General features: G+C 53.9%; 3 protein-coding genes across 6 annotated transcripts in view; 2 read left to right on the forward strand and 1 right to left on the reverse strand.

Annotated features, from left to right (window-relative positions):
* Positions 1-19,811, forward strand: part of SLC16A5 (solute carrier family 16 member 5) — a 32,656-nt gene extending 12,845 nt beyond the window's left edge. For all 3 annotated transcript variants that reach the window (XM_005907987.3, XM_070389050.1, XM_070389051.1), the window contains exons 5-6: positions 585-4,895; positions 18,700-19,811. In XM_005907987.3, coding sequence (XP_005908049.1) covers positions 585-832 — 248 coding nt within the window. In that variant the 3' untranslated portion in view covers positions 833-4,895; positions 18,700-19,811. The remainder of the gene's footprint in view (positions 1-584; positions 4,896-18,699) is intronic.
* ARMC7 (armadillo repeat containing 7) lies at positions 4,760-19,811 on the forward strand. Of its 2 annotated transcripts, none has more exons than XM_005907936.3 (3): positions 4,760-4,895; positions 4,992-5,135; positions 18,223-19,811. In XM_005907936.3, the coding sequence occupies exons 1-3, from the start codon at positions 4,805-4,807 to the stop codon at positions 18,582-18,584; spliced, it is 597 nt and encodes a 198-aa protein (XP_005907998.1). In that variant the 5' UTR covers positions 4,760-4,804; the 3' UTR covers positions 18,585-19,811. The 2 variants fall into 2 exon arrangements, with proteins under 2 accessions (XP_005907998.1, XP_070245155.1); XM_070389054.1 differs by having other exon boundaries at positions 18,700-19,811.
* NT5C (5', 3'-nucleotidase, cytosolic) lies at positions 19,809-21,783 on the reverse strand. Its single transcript, XM_070389053.1, is given in 6 exon segments — positions 19,809-20,142; positions 20,254-20,295; positions 20,298-20,367; positions 20,713-20,773; positions 20,854-20,954; positions 21,331-21,783. Coding segments are annotated over 6 exon segments (894 nt in total). The 5' UTR covers positions 21,769-21,783; the 3' UTR covers positions 19,809-19,960.
* Positions 21,784-22,715: the final 932 nt, after the last annotated feature.

Here is a 22,715-nt window from a genome sequence, read left to right on the forward strand (position 1 = left end):
CTTTGCGATCATGGTGGTGATTTTGTGCTGGAAGGGAAGCAAACAGATATGGAAGCAGAGACCCACTGGAGTGGCCGTGCTGGAAGCTGAGTGTGTAACATTCAGAGTAAAGCGGGGGGGTGTGGAGCCTGTGGTGCTGGGGGTGGGGTGGACAGCTGACAGCATGCTTATCACAGTCAGCTGACGGGGACTCCTCCCCGCCTCCGAATGTGGCACTGGGAGTCCCAGTTTTCAAGGAAGTTCTCCAGGGTTGACGAGCAGGGAGAGCTGACGAGGGTCCAGGGCATGGCTGAGCAGATATCCCAGACGCCACTGGGCCTCGAGTCCTTGGCCGCCTGCCACTGAGGGTAAAGGAGCCATGCCCTGAAGTGCTCTTCCGGCCCGAGGACTGGCTGCCCGGGCCAGGGCTGGTTTGCTTCTCTTTCCTTTCATTCAACAAATACCTAACGAATGCCAACAAGGTACCAGCTAGTGCTGGGGAGGCGGCTGGGACAGAACCCCTGCCCTCACAGAGCACACGGTTTAGGGGGTGCGGGGAGCCGATAGTCACGGGCAGTGACCTGACTTGCTCTCTGTGCCACCAGGACTCCTCCTGGACACCACCAACGACTTCAGCTACGTTTTCTACATGTCAAGTTTCTTCCTCATCTCGGCTGCCCTCTTCATGGGTGGCAGTTTCTGTGTCCTGGGCAAGAAGGAGCGGCAGGGCCCGTGGGCTGAGGCCAAAGGAGCTGTCCCAGAAGCTGCCCTGGAGCAGGGCCTCGCCGCAGAGGACATGGATGGTCCTGAGAAGCGGCTGCGTGTCGAGATCATGTATGTGACCAGCGTCTGAGCCCCGGGGTCACTCACCTATGTGACCAGCTTCCGAGCCCTGAAGTCAGCGAGTCCTGCCTCAGCCCAGGAAGGGGACGTCTGGCTACTTCGCCAGAGGCTGGGGTGAAGGGCTACCCAGCAGGCCTGACCTGAAGGCCATCCCGGCCCTGCAGGTTGGGACTCAACCAGGAGCTGGGACCTCAGAGGTTTGCCGCCAAACACTCAGGGTTCCTTCCAACAAGCAGAATCCAGGAGCAGGTCCTCCTAACTTTTCCCTTGGGCACCAGAGCCCAAGGTGGGTCTGAGCCCAGCTCGGGTCTGTCACGACCGGCTTGGCTCAGCTGCCTGCCTATTTGCTGCTGCTACAGCTCAAGACACTGGACCCTCAAGTCCAGCCTGGATGCCTCCCATACGATCTCTATCCATCACCCTCCAGACACTTCCAGAGAGCTGCTCGCCCCTCCTCCGAGTCCCTCCTGCTCCCCCTTCTTCCCAGGTGGCCCAGCCTGTGCCCTAAGGGCTGCCCCCAGCCCAGGTTGCCTGGCCCCATGCTGCCTGGAACCTTGGCAAGAGGGGCCTCGGGAGAGAAGGAGTTGTGACAGAGGGCCAGGCAGAGGTGTGGGCCCGGATGCAGGGCGTGGACAGATTAAATGTCGGGTGGGGGCCCTGTGCAGAGAACTGGAGGGGAGCCCCTGGCTTGGGCCCTAGAATCACAAAAGGCTGAGAGACCCCTGCCCGCTCAGGGTCTGCTCAAGGGTCTCCTCCCTCCTTGGCCCTTCCCTGCATCTCAGCTGGAAGATTAGTGTTGGGTGCGGGGAGCCAGCCATCAGATGTGGGGAGGAAGTGTTGCTGGGCAGGGCCCCAAGACCTCTGAAATGGAGCTGCTTTCGCAACAGAGGCCCTTTCACTCCCCTCTCCTGTCATTCTTTTCTCCCTGCTGTGTCAGAGGCGTCAACCCTGCAGCTAGGAGCCGGCTGGGCCACCTGCCAGGCCACCCCTGCTCCCCATTGGCCTGTGCATCCTGCCTGCAGGTCAGAGCCCCTCCCACCCCCTCCCCGCCCCCCACGCCCCTGCACACACAATATTCTTTTTCCTGGTGCCTTCCCTGAAGTCATAATCACCTGAGAGCTGCCGGTTATCAGCCCAGGCTTGTCCCAACAGGGTACCAACCAAGGGAATAGAAAAACTGTTTGTTTGAATTATACACACAAAAACATTTTCTGCAGCGGGTTATAAACCCTGTGAAGTAATGAAGCTGAAAAATGGGCCTGGAGTAAGTTTGCTCCCGTCCGCCTTCAGGGCTACTCCCACCCTGGACCTTGTTTGTTGATTCAAGCTCAACCGGGTTTCAGCAAGAAAGTCTTATCAGGAGAGAACTGATTTTCTTTTTATGACCTGCTCCAGCCCTCCAGCACAAGTCCAACTGGCATGAGTAAGCACCCTTCTGAATATTGTCTTTTCCAGGACCCACGAGTGCCCCCTTATGGCAAAAAAAGGTAGTACAGAGGTGAGGCAAAGGGGTCTGAGCTGGGACGGAACCTGAATTGATGTTTGACTGCCACAATTTGCTGCCTTGACTCTGGGCACGCAGAAAACAGAGAAGGTTGGCCTAGATAAGCTAAGGTCTCTTCCAGTCTGAAAAGTCTGATCCTAAAGACCCCCACTGCCTCCCTGCACCCCATCCTGTCTGCACTTGGTCACCATCCACAGCTTGTACACTGAAGGGAGAATGCACAGCTGGGCACATTTTACCATGTCCTGCCTCCTCCATCTTAACTGAGTGGAAAAGGAGAGAGTTGGGGCTGGTGGGTGGGTGGATACTTTTTTTTTGAAGCACTACATGCGTGGCATGTGGGATCTTGAAATTCCCTGACTAGGACCAAGGACCAAACCCATGCATACCCCTTGCAATGGAAGTGCAAAGTCTTAACCACCAGGGAGGTCCCTAGATGAATCCTTTTTGGTGCTAGTAGCCACATGGCTTTGAAACATGCATCCCCTTTTAGGGCCATTCTTGAAAACTGATTTCTTTTCAAGGAAAAAAGATATTAGTAAACATTTAGGATAGAGAACTTTGACCTCCTCTGCCTGCCCTCCCCGACTCCCTACCCTGGGCAAGAGTGGCAATCATTTCTGGGCAGAATTCCTTCAACAAATATTGAGGAGCTACTGTGTGTCACGAACTGGGCAGAGAGGAGTAAGACCTGGTCACAAAACCAAGGACTTAAGAATTCTTCAGAGGTGAGGGCCTCAGAAGCCTTAATTCAGTTCAGTTCAGGCACTCAGTTGTGTCCAACTCTGCGACCCCATGGACTGCAGCACACCAGGCTTCCCTGTCCATCTCCCAATTCCTGGAGCTTACTCTAACATGTCCATTGAGTAGGTGATGCCATCCAACCATCTCATCCTCTGTCATCCCCTTCTCCTTCTACCTTCAATCTTTCTCGGCATCAGGGTCTTTTCCAAAGCCTTAGGAGGGGACAAGTAATGGAGGATGTGATGGCCCATCAGATTCCAAAACCCACACTTGGCTGATCCTGGGATTCCTCTAGAGAGGGTCTAGAGCAGTTCCTGACCAGTGTGGGGTAGAGCCCACTTCCGTCCTGTCCCTAGGTCTTTAGTGCTCTATCCAAACAGGAGCAGAGAAGCCCCCTGGCCACCTTGGGCTGAGATATACTTCCCCAGGTCGAATCAGCTCTCCTTAGAATGTGAAGGGCCTGGTGAGGGGCCTGGGGTCACTGCCCTGCAAGAAGCAGCCAAGGTCCCCAAGCCCCAGGTGTGTGCATAGGGCTGGGGCTGATCACAGGCACCTGAGCCCACCAGGTGGGGGCTGCTCCCAGTGGGGCTGTGGCAAGCTGGAGTGTGGCAGTCACTTTGTCCTTGCGCAAGGCCCTTGCCCTCCAGAAACTCACAGCCTAAGCCGCTTCCATCCCCACATTTTCAAGCACGCTGGAGTCCAAGAGGGCCACCTTTCTCCCTGGTGCTCTGTCGCCTGACCCCTTCCTGAGAAACTCTGAGAAAGGACTAGATAGAAGGGCTTCAGCATTCTGGGCTCCCCACAACCCAGAAAGCCACCAAAGTGGTATTTCTGGGGTCGGATGGTGCTGCCCCGGGTGGGCCCCGCCACCTGGCAGGCTCAGCTCGGGACTGAGGAGCAGAGGATACCAGGCTCGCTAATTTCATCTTGGCCTCGCTGCGGGCATACAGGGTCATAGTTCCCCCACCAGGGATTCAATCGTGTCCCCTCCACTGGGAGCACAGAGTCTTAAGCACTGAACCACCAGGGAAGTCCTCACTGGGCTTTTGGGAAGAGCCGACCAGAAGGTAGTGTCAGAAGAGCCACAGAGGGGACACAAGGAGCAGACGCTCGCGTTTCCACGGCGTCCCTTGATGGTGGAGGGGCGGGGACTGCGGCCCATCGCCTAGCGCGGGGTCATCTGAAGGTGCTCCTACCCCGACAGTCCTCCACACAGGCCACCCCGGGCACCTCTGAGCTCCTAAGGGCCCTAGGGGCTCGCCTCAACACAACCGCAGGCTTCAGTTACCACTTCCATCAAGAGGCTGATCGCCGCCTGCAGGAGACAAAACGCTGGAAGCCGGCAGCGCAGGCACGCCGAGCTCAGCGACGGCCCCGCCCCTCGCCTCATGCCTCATCGCCCCGCCCCTTTCGCCCTCTGGGCGTGCTAAGTGCCGCTTCCCCCGGAAGTCCGGAACCCAGCCGAATGTCCCGCCCAGCTGGGCGCTGGCCCTCCTTCGTACGTCTCCTGCTCCCCGAGTTAGGTGTTCAGTCCCATCTCCTACGAGGTCCTGAGTCCCCACCGCGCCTCCCACAGCCCAGTCTCAGCTGCAAGCTGCTGCAGAGCCTGGAGCCAGGAAAGGAACTCGTTTCCCCTCCCCGGCCCCGCGGAACCAGGTGGGGTCCTCGCCCCGCTCCCCAGCCTCGCCTTCCACACTCTCCCGCCCGCTCCCCGGGGCCCCTCGCCGCCCGCCCATGGCCCAGAAGCCGAAGGTAGACCCCCACGTCGGTCGGCTGGGGTACCTGCAGGCGCTGGTCACGGAATTCCAGCAGACGCAGAGCCAAGGTGAGTGCCTCGGGGTGGGGGGCAAGGGGGCCGGGCCGGAGTCCGGCCGCGACCGTCACTCCGGCCCTGGCGCCACTGCCCGCTTCTCCATCGCAGACGCCAAGGAGCAAGTGCTGGCCAACCTCGCCAACTTCGCCTATGACCCCGGTAACTACCAGTATCTGCGGCAACTGCAGGTCTTGGATTTATTCCTCGATTCGCTGTCGGAAGAGAATGAGACCCTGGTGGAGTTTGCTATTGGTAAGGATTAGGCGGTCTCCTAGGTGCCTGATGAGGTAACGAGTTAGAAGTGAGTTGTTGGGAAAGGGCTCTCTTAGGGCCTTACTTGGAGAAGGCAATGGCAAGCCACTCCAGTACTCTTGCCTAGAAAATCCCACGGATGGAGGAGCCTGGTGGGCTACAGTCCATGGGGTCGCCACGAGTCGATCGCGACTGCGCGACTTCACTTTCACTTTTCACTTTCACGCAAAGGAGAAGGAAATGGCAACCCACTCCAGTGTTCTTGCCTGGAGAATCCCAGGGACCGCAGAGCCTGGTGGGCTGCTGTCTATGGGGTCGCACAGAGTCGGACACGACTGAAGCGACTTAGCAGCAGCAGCAGCAGGGCCTTACTTAGGCCGTCTCTCAGCAGCGAAGGCAGACTTTCGTAGTGTCTGTAATGCCTCCGCGGCCCACACAGCGTACAGGTTCACGGGTGGCTTGAGTCTGGCCTGGAACCCACCCCCAGGACCGTTTCTACTTGTCTACCTTCCCTCTCGGTTAGAGGTAAGATCCTAAATGGGAATGGATTGAAGCCCCTTGGAGGGGGGGGAAAAAAAAAAGTTGAGCGCTCTTTTAAAACCTCTTTATCTTATGTTTCACCATGGAGAGAAATAGCTTTCACTCGGAAAGGCTCATGGCACCTGTGGTTGTTCTGGTCTCAGACCTATTGAATTATTCACCCGACAGGTGTTTGTTGGGCCGGTACTGTGTGAGCAAAGTATTGTTCTAAATGCTGGTGAGATGGCCAACAAGTTGGGAAAAGATCTTTGCCCTCAGGGAATTTACATTCTAGCAGAGGGAGACACATGGTTGACACACAAAAATGCTGAGGCGCTGAAGAAAACAGGCTGATGAAGAAGAGCAGGGGAAGGAAGGGACTACTTCTGGTTTGGCCCTGGCTGGAAGGCACAGGCCGGGCCAAGACCCCAGAGCAGGAGGAGCCAGAAGGAAGGCTGATATGGCACCATTGTGGTGAGTGAAGCCCAGAGCGGTACTAAATGAGAGAGAAGGATTTAGTGTTGCTAAGTTAGAGAGCACCTCGCACCAGTTTACAGGGACTCAGATCTAGGCACTGGGCGGGAGTTTGGAGTTTATTCTGAGGGCAAACCAACGCTCCTGGGACCTCCCTAGTGGTCCAAGAATTAGGACTTTGCTCTTCCTCTGTAGGGGCGGCGGGTTCCATCCCTGGTTAGGGAACTGAGATCCTGCAAAAAGCAAACAAAACCAACATTCTTTTTGCAGCATGTGTCTTTAAAAAAGAACATTTCTCTGCACAGTGAAAGGAGTCTTATCTTCATAGGGAATGAACTTAATAATTCCATTGTCACCAAATACCCAGTTAGGCAGACTTCTCTAATAGTTCCCAAGCGGACATTTTTTGTTGTTGTTCTGTATAAACCAGGATCCGTGCTCTTAATCTGGTTAAGTTCCTTAGATCTCAATCTCTCGCTCTCTTTTAAAATAAACTTTGTATTTTATAACAGTTTTAGAAAAATTGCGAAGGTAATACAGAGTTTCTATGTATGCACACCAAGTTTCCTTATTATTACCATCATACATTAGTATGTATGGTACACTTGTTACAATTAATAAGCCAATATCCACAGTCCTGTCTAACTCTTTGTAACCTCATGGGCTGTAGCCTGCCAGACTCCTCTGTCCATGGGATTTCCCAGACAAGAATACTGGAGTGGGTTGCCATTTCCTTCTCCAGGGGATCCTCCCGACCCAGGGATAGACAGATTCTTTACCACTGAGCCACCTGGGTACCCCTGTTATTAACTGAAGTCCATACTTTGTTCCGATTTCCTCAGTTTTTCCCTCATAACCTTTTACTGTTTAAGGATTCCATCCAAGATACTGTGTTAGATTTAGGCTCCTTTGGGCTGTGCCGGTTTTAGACTTTTTCTTTTTGTGAATGACCTTGGCAGTGTTAAGGAGTACTGGTCAGGTATTTTGTAGGTTTTCCTTCAGTTGGGATTTACCTGACATTTTTCTCGTTATTAGACTGGGATATGGGTTTTGGGGAGGATGACCACAGAGATAAATGGTAAAAGGCCATGATATATCTCCTCCAACTGAAGCTATTTTGGGAGGTGGAGGGGGGGGTGCTTCCCATGCGGGATCTTAGTTCCCTGACCAAGGATCAAACCTGTGCCCCCCTGCAGTGGCAGTGCAGAGTGTTAACCACTGGACCACTAGGGTCTCGACTCTGCAGAAAACTTTGCTAAAAAGAGCAGTCAGCCAAGGCGAGTTTTTACAGGATCAGGAAGCACCTTTCCCAAGGCAGGAGCCCTCTGAGATCCCAGTCCACTGGGCTGGGGGCTCCCAGGGTGGGTGACCAAGCCCTGGACCCGGAGTCCACGGTCCCCACTTCACTTTGTAGCTGATCCTTGTGGATGAGTCCTATCTCTTCTGAGCTTCGTTTCTTCATCTGAGCCTTGCCTGCCTCGCAGGACTGCTGTGGGGAGCAGAGCTGTTGTGTCTGTGTGTCTGTGAAGGCACTTTGTCTAGAATCGTTCGTATCCTTAATCACCAGTTTTCCTCTTCACAGCCGCTTTTTCCTTCTCTTTTTCTCCTCCTTCCTAAGGTCCCCAATCCCAGGAACAACAGCTTTCTTAGCACAGAATCCCTCCACGGGGTCCTCTGCAGATGAAATTTCTTTTTTATTCATTGTGCATAAATTGGAAGTCCCAGTGGTGCTTAGAAGCCTATTTTGTTACTCTCTTTGTTTCCTTCCCTGTTAATATCTGTGGCGCTACACTGTCAGTGGTTATCCTGCGCTGTGCTTTGTAGCTTTGAATCTTTTCTCTCTGGTGGCAGGTCTGAGATTGTGATCTCCATGAGGTCAGAGTGCTTTGCTTACGTTTGTCTTGAATGCTCAGACTTTTTGGTCTGGAAAGAGGGGATGAGGTGAGTGCACGCACGCAGAGTCCTGCCCCTGACTTGGGGCTGGCGCCCTGAGTGGGGCTGGTTCTGGAACAACTACTAGGTAAGATTGCCCACAGCCACGGTTTGGCAGAATCAAACTGAGTGTTGGTTTGTTGGCTCGGAAGAGATTGAGTTTGGTAGGAGCAGGGCTTTGGGGTCAGGCAGGCCTGGGTTCCAGTCCTCACTCAGCGACTTAACTCTGGGCACATGACTTCCCTTCTCCCATCGTCAGTCAGGTGGGCAGGATCAATACCTGCCTCACAGAGTTGTTGACAATTAAATGAGCTAAAGTGCCTGCAGCTGCATGGTCTGCTATCCAGACCCCTTTGAGGGTAAGCAGTTCCCTCATCTTCCAGAGACTGAAGTGGAATAGTGTCTCATGACCTATCTTTTCCAGGGATTTGTTCTTTCTGGAAAAGCATCACTGAGTGATAGAAAAAGGTATGAAAGTTGACCCCTAGCCTCACAATGGGTGTCGGGGCGGTATTAGGAGGACGAACCCCTGGGCAATGGGCACTGGTCAGGCCAGAGCCACCCTTGTTTGGGTCGGGATGGGAAGTGGGTGGATTATCAGGAACCAGATACAAAGCCAGGATCTCAGTAAACACTCAAATGAGTGAAGGATTCCGAGCTCATGCCCCAGATTAAACCTCTGACAGGCTTTGGCATCAATTTGAGAGTATTGGCCTGAAGCACCACTGGTTGATCCTCAGTCTTACCTGCTGTGTGTGCACACCTGCACCATTCTAGATGCTGTGTGGAGATGTAAACAAGCCAGGAGATAACTCTCTGCTTCCATGAAAACTGAATCCTAGGATATCACAGAATACTTGACAGTTGTTACCAAAACAGAGTTCAAGTAGGAGGCACCTCCCACAATTCAGCTTAAATCCTTTTTCCTGTGTTCTACTTCCTGCAATACTCGTAGCTGCCACCAGATGGTGGTGGTGTACTGAAAAAGACTGGTGGATGACTCCTGAGCCGCTCTCTGGAAAACAGTATCTAGTGTAATTGAAGGGAGGCATGCCCCCTGATCCAGCAGTTACCTTCATAGAGCTAGGTCCAGGCACGTGTAGACACATAGGCAAAAATGTCACCAGCAGTATTGTCTGTAATAGCCCCAGCCTGCAAACAGTCAACATTGGGATGAATATCAATATTGTGGATATTCATACTACTTAGCAAGGTAAATGAACAATCTGCACAGCTCCATGCAATTATCTTGCAAACATAATGTTAAGCACATGATGCTAGACACATAATAATATGTACAGCATGATTCCATTTCTATAAAGTCCAAAAAGGCAGAACTGAATTATAGTGTTTAGCGGGGAATGTGTGGTTAAAAAAAAAATATTTGGAAGAAAGAGGAGAGTGAAAAAGTTGGCTTAAAACTCCACATTCAGAAAACTAAGATCATGGCATCTGGTCCCATGACTTCATGGGAAATAGATGGGGAAACAGTGGAAACAGTGTCAGACTTTATTTTGGGGGGCTCCAAAATCACTGCAGATGGTGACATTAAAAGATGCTTACTCCTTGGAAGGAAAGTTATGACGAACCTAGATAGCATATTGAAAAGCAGAGATATTACTTTGCCAACAAAGGTCCGTCTAGTCAAGGCTATGGTTTTTCCAGTGGTCATGTATGGATGTGAGAGTTGGACTGTGAAGAAGGCTGAGTGCCAAAGAATTGATGCTTTTGAACTGTGGTGTTGGAGAAGGCTCTTGAGAGTCCCTTGGACTGCAAGGAGATCCAACCAGTCCATTCTGAAGGAGATCAGCCCTGGGATTTCTTTGGAAGGAATGATGCTAAAGCTGAAACTCCAGTACTTTGGCCACCTCATGCTAAGAGTTGACTCATTGGAAAAGACTCTGATGCTGGGAGGGATTGGGGGCAGGAGGAGAAGGGGACGACAGAGGATGAGATGGCTGGATGGCATCACTGACTCGATGGACGTGAGTCTGAGTGAACTCTGGGAGTTGGTGATGGACAGGGAGGCCTGGCGTGCTGCGATTCATGGGGTCACAAAGAGTCGGACACGACTGAGCAACTGAACTGAACTGAGAACTCCCTGGTGGTCCAGTGGTTAGGACTCGGTGCTTTCACTCTCATGGCCTAGGTTCAATCCCTGATGGGAGAACTAAGATCCACAAGCCACACAGGAAATAAAAGGTCCTGTTTATTACAAGTCAGGAAGGGGTTCACCTCAGAGGGAGAGAATTCAATCAGGAGAGTGTGCAGAGGTGCTGGACGGCTGACTATGCGTCAGTCCTTTAGCTCAGTGCAGGTGACACGGGCACGTGCGTTCTCACTGCTCACCTCTGCCTGTGTGCCTGCCTTTCTCTGTGTGTGGGTTGCAGGTGTGCCCTGGGCCAGTCTCCGGGGCTGTAAACAGGGGCCTGCCTGGTCCACGTCTACTGGGTGCCAGAGAGGGGTCTTAACATTATCTAATCCTCTCTGCCCGTTTTACTGATGAAGAAGCTCAGTAGAAATGAACTTAGAGAAATGGAGTTGCTTGCTCGGCTCACTTGAATCTGCAGGGGCGGTCCCGGGACTTTTAGCTAGCTCCGCCCACCACAGAGCCCTGGCTCCATCCGCGGAACTCTGGGGTCCCCGGGGAACGTCCTTCTCTCATTGGCGCTTTGGGGTCCTAGGATCACACATCTTTCAGCTGAAAACAAAACAAAACAAAACTCCCCAGCCCGCCACTAGTTACAGGAAAGCTGAAGTCGAGGTTCTCGTCCCATCACGCCCTCGCGCGCCACCTGGGAAGGCTGATCCGGGCCCCTCTGCCCTCCCCCCTTCCTCTCGGGTCTAGGCACAAGCAGGGTGTGTCTGTTTTATTCATGTATGTGAATATATAGTGCGTTCACCCGGTACGGAGTTCAAAAGGGCAGGTGGTGCACTGTAACAGTCTGTAGCCTTTTCTGGAGGCAGCCACTGTTGCCAGTTTCTTGTGTATCCTCCCAGAGATATTTGCAGGATTTATAAACAAATATGTGTGTGTTTGTATGTATACTGTGTATACATTGTGTGTCTCACACATGCCTGTAGTATACTATATCTGTATTCCGCTCCTCCCCGCCCCCTGCCTTTTTTTAAATTTATTTGGCTGTGCTGGGTCTTAGTCGTGGCATGTGGGATCTAGTTCCCTGACCAGGGATCCAGTATGGGCCCCCTGCATTGGGAGCTCTGAATCTTAACCACTGGACTACCAGTGAAGTCCCTTAAAAAAAAAAAAAAAAACAGGAAAAAAACTTAGCGCCACCTATTGGCACACGTTCGGTGTCAGCCCTTAAAGAGCTGCCTGATGAGCACTGCAGGATGTCCTGAGCCTGGCGGGACTGAGGTCTAGCGGGCGCCTGAGGATGGCTGGCTAGGTTGCTTCCATTTTGCTCTCGCAGGCAGTGCTGCTTATTTGTATATAATTTCTCACTTGCTGGAATGGCCCTGTGTAATAGACTTCTAGAATTGAAGTCTAGGTCAGAACCGCAAAAGGCCATGATTTTTTTTTTTTTTAAATTTTTTTTTAGATTATACCAAACAGATCACTCAAGTGAAAACTGTATCACCCTGTGTTTTTAGAGAAGTCTCACTACCATCCTGGTCAGTTCCCCTCTGTTCCCCTCTCATGGAATCAGCAGATGTGAACATGTACATATGTGTATATTTGTCTGTTGCCTGCTTACACATAATAGTAGCTTTCTCTGTATGCTGTTCGCCCCTTGAGTGTCCATCCTGAAATGTAAGAGAGAACCATTCTCAAGATAACGTGTGTGTGAGAATCAGTCAGTTCAGTCGTTCAATTGTGTCCGATTCTTTTCGACCCCTTGGACTGCAGCATGCCAGGCCGCCCTGCCAACACCAACTCCCAGAGTTTACTCAAACTCATGTCCATTGAGTTGGTGATGCCATCCAACCATCTCATCCTCTGTCGTCCCCTTCTCCTCCTGCCTTCAATCTTTCCCAGCATCAGGGTCTTTTCAAATGAGTCAGTTCTTCACATCAGGTGGCCAAAGTATTGGAGTTTCAGCTTCAGCATCAGTCCTTCCAGTGAGCACTCAGGACTGATTTTCTTAAAATGCATGTGTGTGTATGCACGCTTAGTTGCTCAGTTGTGTCTGACTCTTTGTGTCCCCATGGACTGTAACTCTCCAGGCTCCTTTGTCCCTGGGATTCTCCAGGCAAGAATACTAAGTGGGTTGCCATTCCCTTCTCCAGGGGATCTTCCCAACCCAGGGATTGAACCCAGGTCTCTCCTATTGCAGGCAGATTCTTTACCATCTGTGCCACCAGGGAAGACCAACTCAAGATATCGGGTTGGCCAAAAAGTTCATTTGGGTTTTTCCACAAGATGTTATGGAAAACATGGGACTTCCCTGTGGTCCAGTGGCTAAGACTCTGAGCTCCCAAATGCAGGGTACCAGGGTTCGATCCCTGGTTGGGGAACTAGATTCCACATGCTACCAACTAAAGAACTAAAGCTCTCACATGATGCAGCTGTAGAACTGAAGATCCCACATGCCACAACTAAGCCCAGGCAGAGCTAAAAAGAAAAAGATGTTATGGAAAAATAACATGTTATGAACGTTTTGACCAACCCAATACTAAAGTTAAACCCCGAAACAAATAGTCCCCAATGAAGATTTTGACCTGGGATTGACTGCGGCCAGCCCTGTGCCCTGGGGTGGGCAGGTGCTCAGACACAACCTCTCCAGCCAGTGTCTCCAAGGACTCGCCTAGCCCTCCAGGGCTCCAGGTGCAGGCTCAGCACTCGTCAGCACGCCCTTCCTCGATCTCCAGGACAGTCCTTAGGCCCTCCTGTCCCTCCCAGCACCGATGCCCTGCTTGCTGTGTGACTTGAGATCCCCTGCCTGACCTCTCTGAGCTGCCAGCTTTCTCCTCCCAGGTGGCACCTGGGGGTTCTCCTTTGCCTCTCCCGGGGCTTTCTGGGGCTCCCGTCTGGACGGGCCCTGCCTTTACCCCTTGTTCTCTTTCTCTCTGCCTTGCCTGGTTTGTCCAAAACACGTTCACCCACCAGTCAGAACTTGTTTTCCTTTTTGCGTGGTCACCAGTCTTTAATCTGCAGCGGGATCAGCAGACAGTGAAGCGCACGATTTACGTGTCAGGTTGATGATTTTTTTTTTTTTTTTTGGCTGCACTGCACGGCATGGGGGATCTTAGTTCCCCAACCAGGGATTGAGACCCGAGACCCCTGCCGTGAAAGTGTGGATTCTTAACCAGTGGACCACAGGGAAGTCCCAGATTGATGATTTTTCAAGTTCATTAAAGTGTACGTACATGTATGTAACCAGCACTTAAATCAAGATACAGAATATTACCGTCTCCCTGAAAGGATCCCTCATACCCTCTGCCGGTTAGTGTCTTCCACCCTGAGGTAACCACTGTTCTAACCTTTAGCCCCATGGATTCGTTTTGCCTGTTCTTGAACTTCATGTAAGTGGACTGGTTCAGGCTTCTTTGAGTTGAGCCCCTGGTTTTTTTCACTCAACATAATGTTCCGAGGTCCATGTAAATTGTCGCAGTATCGGTAGCTCCTGTCTTTGTATGAACAGGCCACAAGTTGTTCCTCCAGTCATCCACTGGAGCTTTGAGTTATTTCTTCAGAGCCTTTATGAGTAAAGCTGTTACGATAATTTTAAAGATTTTATTTATTTGTGGCTGTGCTGGATCTTCGTTGCTCCCCGGGCTTTTCTCTAGTTGCGATGAGCAGGGACTACTCTCTACTTGCCGTCCGAGAGCTTCTCATTGCAGTGGCTTCTTTGGTTGCAGAGCTCCAGGCATGCAGGCTTCGGTAGTTGCAGCTCGAGGGCTCAGTAGTTCCAGCTTCGTGCTCCAGAGCACAGGCTCGGTAGCTGTGGCACATGGGCTTATTTGCCCCCCAGGGTGTGGAATCTTCCCAGATCAGGACTGAACCCGTGTCTTCTGCATTGGCGGGAGGATTCTTTACCACTGAGCCATGAGGGAAGCCTGTCATGATCATTTTTATACAGGTTTTCTTGTATACATCAGGTACTCATTTGTCTCAGGTAGATTTCTTATAGTATATGTATGTACTCTTTTTTTCTCAGATCTGGGTAGAAGTGGAATTGCTGAGTCACAGGGTAGATGTATGGGCTTCGAGGGTAGCGCAGTGGTAAGGAATCTGCCTGCCAGTGCAGGAGATGCAGGAGTTGTGGGTTTGACCCCTGGGTCAGGAAGATCCCCTGGAGGAGGAAATGGCAACCCACTCCAGTATTCTTGCCTGGAAAATTCCATGGACAGAAGAGCCTGGTGGGCTACAGTCCATGGGGTCGCAAAGAGTCAGATACAACTGAGTTTGCGTGTGCATTCATGTACATACACACACACCTACCCACACACACGGTAGATGTGTGTTCAACTGTATTAGAAGCTACCAGATAGTTTTCCAGTGTAATTACGACGTGTAGACTCCTCACCACCAGCGCACGAGAGTTCCGATAGCTCTGCCAGCACTTACTATTGTCAGTCTTTTTTTGTTTTCCGTTATGACAGGTGTATAGGGGCCTCTTGCTGTGGTTTTAATTTTCATTTCTCTGATAAGGAATGTTGGGCACATTTTCATATATTGGCTCTTTTGTGCAGTTTGTCTAAGTCTTTTGCTCATTATTTTTTTTTATTGTGTTGTTCATGTTTTACTGATATGAAGGAGTTCTTTAAATATCCTGGATATGAGTTCTCTGTCAGAATCTATGAATATTTTCTTCTTTTGCTTTTTTCCTTTTTTTCCCCCTTGTTTGGTATAAAGAAAAGAAGCGAAGTGAGGAGAGGGCCCCTGGGGAGGGGACTGATGAGGGTGGCCGAGGAAAGCTCTGAGAAGAGGGACATCTTGTTGGACCTCTATTTTGTTGGCTGGACTGCATGGTTCTCAGGGTCTCAGTTCCCCGAGCGGGATTAAACCTGGGCCCACAGCAGTGAGGCCACAGAGTCCTGAGCACTGGACGGTCAGGGAATTCCCTGGACTTTTTTCTTTTTCTTAATTGCAATTTTATGACACATTTGGTGTCCTTTTTTCCTCCTTAACCTTATATAGCAAGCATTTTCCCACATTACACTTTTTTTTTTTAAATGTGATTTTTAGAACGGTATAATGTTTCATCATATGGATGTACCCTACTTTCTTTAACCAGTTTGCTGTCATTGGGCCTTCTTTAGGAAGCTTCCAGGCTTCATGTTGCTCTTTTTCTACAGCCCTCCTTAGTTCTTCACGGCCAGTGCGCAGAGGTGGGCTCGGAGGAAAATTCAGAGCGGCTGCAGCTTCTCTTCCACTCTTTGGGGGTCTTTTGGCTCCTTCTCGGGCGCTCCTGCTCAGCCTTCTTATCCCTGAAGCCCTTCTCTTTCCAGGCTTTCACTGCTCTTTTTCATCTTCCACGGTCGCTGCCAGCAAGGCCAAGGGGCTTAAAGAGCTCCCTGCCTGGGGTGGGACCCGGCAGCCGGTGAGCGCTGGCAGCCCTCGATCCATCCCTGGAGGCTTCCCAGGCCTGTAAACGGGGAGCAGGTGGGGCTGGCTGTTGGGAGACCGCCTCCTGCGCCCATTCTCCTGCAGATGCCCTCTGATTATCCCGAGTGGCAGAGCCCTGCCCAGGCACACCTGGGCGCGATGATGACTCACCAGCCCAAGAGTGACTCGGCTTTTCACCGTATCACCTTTGAGGGCAGAGATAAGTCCCGTCCCCCATGCCAGAGCTGAGTTCGCAGTGTGGGTAGGAGGCTGCAGCTCCACTCGGAGCTCAGAAGAGATGGTGCCAGTGTGAGCGAGAAGCCGGGGTCCTGCCGGGGCGTTTCCACTTGTCCCCGTGCCTGGCTGAGCCTGGTCTCCACCCATGGTAGGATTAGTTGTTCTCGTAGCTTCTACAGGGACACCCTTTATCCTGGGAGTGGCAGCGGGCTCCCCGTTTTCTGAGACTTTGAGCAAGTTACTCAGTGGCCTCAGCTTCTTTCTTGCAAGTGGGCGTGGTGGTGACTCTTGCTCTGTGGGGTTCAGTCACGTGCCCAGCATGTTTGTGCCCAGCAAGAAGGCACAGTTGCAGCCCCTGAGATTCAGAGGTGAGTGACTGCCGTGTGGGGCCCAGTGATGGGGACAGGCCGCAAGTAAGGAGGGTGGTGGGAAGGTAGGCCCCAAGCTGTGCTAAGGGCTCCACTGGAGTGACCTGAGAGGTGGGGAGGGACCCTGCATCAGCGCCTCCCCTTCTGGGGCTGCCCCTCAGAGGTCCCCTGTCGGTGAGACCCCAGAACCGCAGATGTCCCAGGTGGGCAGGGTCTCTGGGAGCCATCCCGTCCAGCCTCCCGACCATCTGCAGTGCAGCTGTTTTCTGCTGCTCACCGCTTTACAGTCCTTCTAACAAATGTTTGTAGAGCGCACCCTGGACCAGGCACCCCGGACGTGATGGGAATAAGACACCCTGGGTCTTGACCTCTGGGAGTGTATCCTTCTAGTGGGGCTCAGCAGTCAGCAAGCAAGAAAAAGCCATGGTGATCCCTCAGAAGTTCTAAGCATGGGAAGAAAATGAAACAAGGTGATGAGGGAAGTGCCTGGACGGGACAGGGTGTGGCTTATGTGGTGGTCCAGGAAAACCTCACTATCCAGGGAGCAGTGACGTGCTGGTTACCAGCAAGTGCGTGTCAGGACTTCCCTGGTGGTCCAGTGGTTAGAGCTTCCACTGCATGGGGGGCACGGTTCAATTTCTGCTTAGGCATTTAAGATCCTGCATGCCACATGGCATGGCCAATGAAAGAAAAAAGAACAGAAAAAAAAAAAAAAAGTTGGCAACATGTGAAGATCCTAGAAGGGAGTGTGAACTTTATTCCAGGTGCAGTGGGAAGTTCCTGAAGGTTGAGTGGATGGAACCTTTATAAGCTTCCCTTCAGCGGGACCCAGACTGACCCAGGTGCTGCTCAGGAGCAGGTGGCTGAGCCTGGAGGAGGGAGGAGGTCTTTGCCAGCCCTGCCCCCCACCTCGCTGCACCTGTCCCCTCTTGCTGGGAAAGACGTCCCGGTTGGGTTTGAGGCTGGTTGGGTTTGAGGCTGCGAGAAGCCATAGCCTCTGCCAGTTTCCAGAGACGCAGGGGAAGTGGTTGGGCTGTCAGTCACTCCTCATTGGCTGCGCGGAGCTGGGCGGCCGTGTTATGCAAATGAGCTAGAAGCTGGTCTTCTGTTTGGAGTAGGAACCCAAGGGTGGGGGAGCCCTGACGGCAGGAAGCTCACCCAGGAGCCACAGGAAGTCAGCTTCCCACACCCAGGGCTCTGGGCTGGCCGGAGAGTACAAGGTCAGGCCACACTACGTATGCGGTGGTGTGTTCTTCGATCCAGAACCACAGGTCTCTTCACTCTGTCCTTTTCTTTTATCCCCCAGAATCCTAGCAACAGTGATGGGTTAGGGCCTCTTAATTATGTTGTATCCATAAAATGGTAAAAGGGTGGACTGCGTGGGTGTTAAATGATTGTAGATTTATTGGCGTGGAGAGGTGTTCACAGGAAAACAGGATCACATTGTTATCAAGTATATGGAGTCACATATTTAAATATTGTGGGATGAAAAGCAAATATTAAATGGGTGGTAGGATTGAGGTGGTTTATACTTTGCCTTCTTGACAGTTTTATTGCGGTATAACTGACATGTGATAAACTTTACATAGGGGGCAACTTGATACGTTTTGATGTATGTACACCTGTGAAACAATCACCTTACATATGTGTGCGTATATGTATGTGTGTGCATATGTGTGTGTGCGCATATATGTATTGTGGTCATGCCGCACATCTTGTAGGATCTTAGTTTCCCGGCCAGGATCCCCAGGCCCTCAGCAGGGAACGTGTGGAGCCCTGACCCTGGACCACCAGGGAGTTCCCAGGAAAGCATTGAAGTGGCCGAACCGAGAGGGACAAGGTTCAGTGTCCACCTCCAGAAGGCTGGGCCTTGGCAGGCAGGCCTGTCTGGAACCTTGAAAGGGACGGCTGGAGATCCGGTGGGCTTCCGGTCCCTTGTCCCCAGGCTAGCTTCTCAGGGGCCCTGCCCTTCCCTGGGACTTGGGGAGGAGAGGGCAGAGGAGGCCCATGGCTGAGGCCTCAGGGTCCGCTTGCTCTTCCCCAGGCGGCCTCTGCAACCTGTGCGCCGACAGGGCCAACAGGGAACACATCCTGCAGGCGGGGGGCGTCCCCCTCATCGTCAACTGCCTGTCCAGCCCCAGCGAGGAGACCGTGCTGTCAGCCGTGACCGCGCTCATGGGCCTGGGCTCGCCTGGCGCGCGCCCCCACCCCGAGCTGACAGCCCGGCCCGTGGTCCAGTGCATGCTGCGCTTCTCCCTGTCAGCCAGCGCCCGGCTCCGAAACCTGGCCCAGATCTTCCTGGAAGACTTCTGCTCCCCCAGCCAGGTGGCCGAGGCCCGCAGCTGGCGAGCGGATGCCGCCCTGGGGATCCCCCTGCCGAGGACGGAGGGCCCCCAGCAGCCCTGACCCGCTGCCCGCTGGACAAGGCTGAAACCCTGGTGGGGGCTCAGGAGAGGCGGCACCCTCTCCGCTAACGGCGCGCGCTCGGCCCATTTCAAGGTGCGTTTTCTCGGCATGGCAGGTATTTGCACTGTGATGAAAGGCCCCAGACGAGTGAGGAAGCCAGGTCTTGAGACGCGTGGACGGGGAAGTTGAAGATGCTGCCATTTTCACGGGCCACTGCTCTCAACCTCGTTGAGAGGCCCTAGTGCTGACCCACCCCCCACCCCCGCCGGGTCTCACCCTCGCGGAGGAAGCAGCGCGGTCCCTGGACTCGGAGGCTTCGCAGAAGGTGTTTCTCTTGAGGAACAGCTGGGCCTGGAGCTTAGGACAGTTGTCTGAGCTTGAGGAAGGAAGCATTCTCCCCTAACAGAGGTGTCTGGAGTCATTTTGAGACGCAGAAATGAGAAGCCTTGTTGTTCAAAGTATATTGCGGCTCCGGGAAGCTGAGGGCGGTGTTGTGCCCCTGTCTGTGGAGGCTGGGTACCTGCCCCACAAGCTCTCCAAGCCGGGCGTTTGGCCTGGCGGATGCTGGCCCTGAGAACTCTCTGGCTTAACTGTTGATCTGTACAGACCTGTCAGCCAGACACCACGGTAGGGCGCCTCAAAGACCAGAGCGTGCCCCATGCTGTTGAGAGTCCAGCCCAGTGACTGTTACCGTGGCCATGAGGGTGATGACATGTCAGAAGACAGGCACAGACTCTTCGAGCGGTGTCTCCTCCCCTCCCCACCCCGCAGTCCCTGCTTGGAAGCCCTGGCCCACCTTCTCTGCCATCAGGGTTAGTGAGGGGGGGTGCTATGCCTGGAAGCACGTCTGGGGCTCAGGCGGGCCTAGGGGATGCAGGAGGGCTGCTGAAGGGAGAGGGGACCAGCTGCTGACATACAGTGCAGGGCTCAGAGTCCAGTGTACACCGCTCAGCATGGGGGAAGGGGTGTGGGTCCCCGTGGAAAGCTGGGGTTCGGGAGCAGGGGAAGGTCCTGGCCCCCCTTAAGGTTGACCTCTTACATGACCAAGGAATGGCGGCTCCGAGAGGAACGGTGTCCAGGTGGACGTGGAGGTGGGCGGATTATGGGATTTATGAACTAGAGCCCAGAGGGAGGGAGGTGAAGGCCTCCTCATCGGCCTGTATTCCCGCCCCCCGCCCCCCGGAGAGTCCCGACTCTTCCCTTTCCCAAATAAAAGGCCTTAAGAGAGCAGCGAGCCAAAGCGTTTTATTTAAAAGGTGTGTGTTCTCCCAGCGCGTTTCCGGCCGGCGCGGTGCTGAGGGGTCACCGCCGCCGGGCTGCACGGGGACTCGGTTCTGCCCGGCTTTCCTGCCCGTCTGCCTCGCCCTCCTCCGGCCTCACTGCTGGGGCAACCCCAGGCCGTCGGGGTCCGGCGGCAGGGCTCGCCGCTTGCTGTCTATAATCTCCCTCCAGTTGTCGCTCCAGGAGCGCAGCCGTCTCCGAGGCGGGGGCAGGGCCAGGTGCTGGTTGTGGCAGCAGGTGAACAGGATGTGCTCCCAGCTGGGGGTCTCCTCGTGGCCTGGGCGGGGAGGCAGAGAACCCGAAGTCCCTAATCTGGTTATCTGTACTCCCTCCCGCTAATCCCAGCAGGCCAGATGTCTGGAGACTGCTAAGGAAAAAGGCTCCCCACCTTGAATGACCTCCTTGTCATCAATGAGTAGGTCCCCGAGATCACTGTCTTGTCGCTCGTCAAGATAATGCGCTCCACAAACTGGGGTCCCAGGTGCTTCTCCACCCAGTGGTACTGTGAGGTGGGCACAGGGTCAGTAGGGCAAGATGGGCCCCTGAACTCAGGGCCAGTAGGTGTGAGGGAGGGTCTACAGCTTATGAGATACCCCCTCCACTCCCCCCCACCCCCCAACTTTCTGTGTTTCTGCTGGTGTGGTTTTTTTTTTGGGGGGGGGGGTGCTAGGCCATGCAGCATGCGGGATCTCAGTTGCCCGACCAGGGATTGAACCCGTGCCCCCTTGCCTTGGCAGTACAGAGTCTTAACCTCTGGACTGCCAGGGAAGTCCCCCGATGGTTTCTTTTAAAAAAAATCATAATTTAGGAAGCTAAGGATGCCCGTGGAGCGCTGGGGCAGCAGCACCTTCTCCTGCACACAGTGGTCGTACTTCATCAGAGGGCTTGTGCAGATGAAGACCTGGGTGCTGCTGGGAGGGGGCACGATTAGACGGGGTGGTGCCCGCCCCTGCCCCCCAGCCCCCACTCCCTCGCCGCCTTTCCTCACTCCTGCATGTCATTCATCTCCCGCATGGCTTCCAAGGCTCCAGGGATGGGCTCCAAGTCTAGGAAAAAGCCTGGGGCTTCATACACACTGGCCACTTTGTCCTGAAAGATACAGCGTTCCCGTCCTGGCTCTGCTCCAGACCTCAACCCCTCCCCCCTACACACACACCTCCCCCGCACACACACAGCGAGGGCTCACAGGTGAGGTTCCTGGGGGGCTTTGGTCCCCAAATCAGAGTCCCGGGTGGAGGATTTTGTTTAGCAGTAAGGAAACAACCCCAACCCCCAGACTGTCTAGTCCCAAGTGAAGTGTGGATTCTGAAGTGAGAGCTTTGTTCATTTTAAACAGGAAGGTGTCTGGACATGGAGCAGAGACAGTACTGACCCAGGGGAGAGGCCCCCCGTCCTCGGATGTCCTGTGGGGTCCGGGTTCCCCGCTCCCCTCGCGCCGCACCCCTCCTATCCACCCTCCCCCTACCGCCAGGTCGGGGCGCAGCGCCCGGTACTGCTCGTTCGCGAAGAAGCCGCGGCGCTCCTCCAGCGGCACGTGCGGCTCCCCGGGGAACCGTTGGAGGAAGCCCCGCAGCAGGCCGGCCTCGAAGTCCGCCAGCACGCCGTCCATGTCCACCAGCACCCGCACGGGCCGCGCGCGCCCCGCCGGCGTCCTCATCGCCAGCGCCGCGAGGCAGGGGACCCGGGCGAAACGCGGAACCGGCCCCGGGAGCGCGCGGAGCCAGGCGCGGGGATGGCCGCTTCCGGAGCCGCGGCGAGCGGGGCGGGGCCAGGCCGATTTGCATGGGCGCCCGGATGCCCCGCCCGCCCGCCCGCTGGAGCCCGGGCCTTCCCCAGCGCTCCCGACCGGGCGTGGCGGTGCCCGAGCCACGCCTCTGGTCTGAGGGTGCGCCTGCGTGGACATCAGCCGCCCTCCTCTCCAGCAGACGCTCTCCCTCACCCCAAACGTTACTGGGCCAGACCTTCCGGGGGTCCCCTGGACTGTCCAGAATACTGGGGAGCGTCGTCTTAAACCTGTGGGCCGGCTCCAGCTTTCTCAGAACCCACACCTGCTCACCCCGCGGGGACAGGAGGAGAGCTTCCTCCCGCTGCGCCAAGGCAGCACCAACCCAAGGCTCGAAACTCGGGGACTCCCAGTAGCTGAAGTGAGTGAATCTGAAGACAACGGGCTCTTGGGACAGCTCCTCAGAGATGAATTCACAAACCAGAGTTGGCTTGAAACATGGGAGCATCTACTTCAAACCTGTTCTACCTGGAAGAGGTGACTTTCCATCAGGCTCAGGTAATCGGGACCATCCTTTCTGTGGAATTGATTTTTCTCTAGAATTCTCCTGTTATATCCTCCTCTGAGAAAATGCTGGTCACTGCTAACTTTTGTTGACTCTCAGTTTTTTGTAGATTTCATGTAATTTATTTCCTGAATTCATGTAAATACGCTGTGCTTACTCACTCAGTCGAGTCCAACTCTGCGACCCTATCGACTGTAGCCCGTCAGGCTCTTCTGTCCATGGGGTTTTCTGGGCAAGAATACTGGAGTGAGTTGCCATGTCCTCCTCCAGGACATCTTCCCAAACCAGGATCAAACCAAGGTCTCCCGCATTGCAGGCGGATTCTTTACCATCTGAGCCACCAGGGAAGCTCACATGTAAATATATTTACTACAAACTAGATTCAGATTTGAGTGACTGACCCATCTTCCTGTCGCTCCCCACCTGAATATCCCTCCCCTTCCTGATGCTTCTGTTCCATTGGGTCTGAACACCCCAGTACTTCTAAATGGAACAGAAGCATCAGGAAGGGAAGCCTGGTGATCTAATTTTAAAACGCTTAAGAAGTAGACCGCTGCTGCTG

Source organism: Bos mutus, chromosome 19 (assembly GCF_027580195.1).
Source record: "Bos mutus isolate GX-2022 chromosome 19, NWIPB_WYAK_1.1, whole genome shotgun sequence".
NCBI lineage: Eukaryota > Metazoa > Chordata > Mammalia > Artiodactyla > Bovidae > Bos > Bos mutus.

Bases quoted from the DNA above. Each gene is read 5' to 3' on its own strand.
- ARMC7 (XM_005907936.3), top strand. From the start codon at position 4,805: ATGGCCCAGAAGCCGAAGGTAGACCCCCACGTCGGTCGGCTGGGGTAC. The intron at 4,896-4,991 runs GTGAGTGCCTCG...TCTCCATCGCAG, and splicing joins CCAGCAGACGCAGAGCCAAG to ACGCCAAGGAGCAAGTGCTG. The intron at 5,136-18,222 runs GTAAGGATTAGG...GCTCTTCCCCAG, and splicing joins CCTGGTGGAGTTTGCTATTG to GCGGCCTCTGCAACCTGTGC.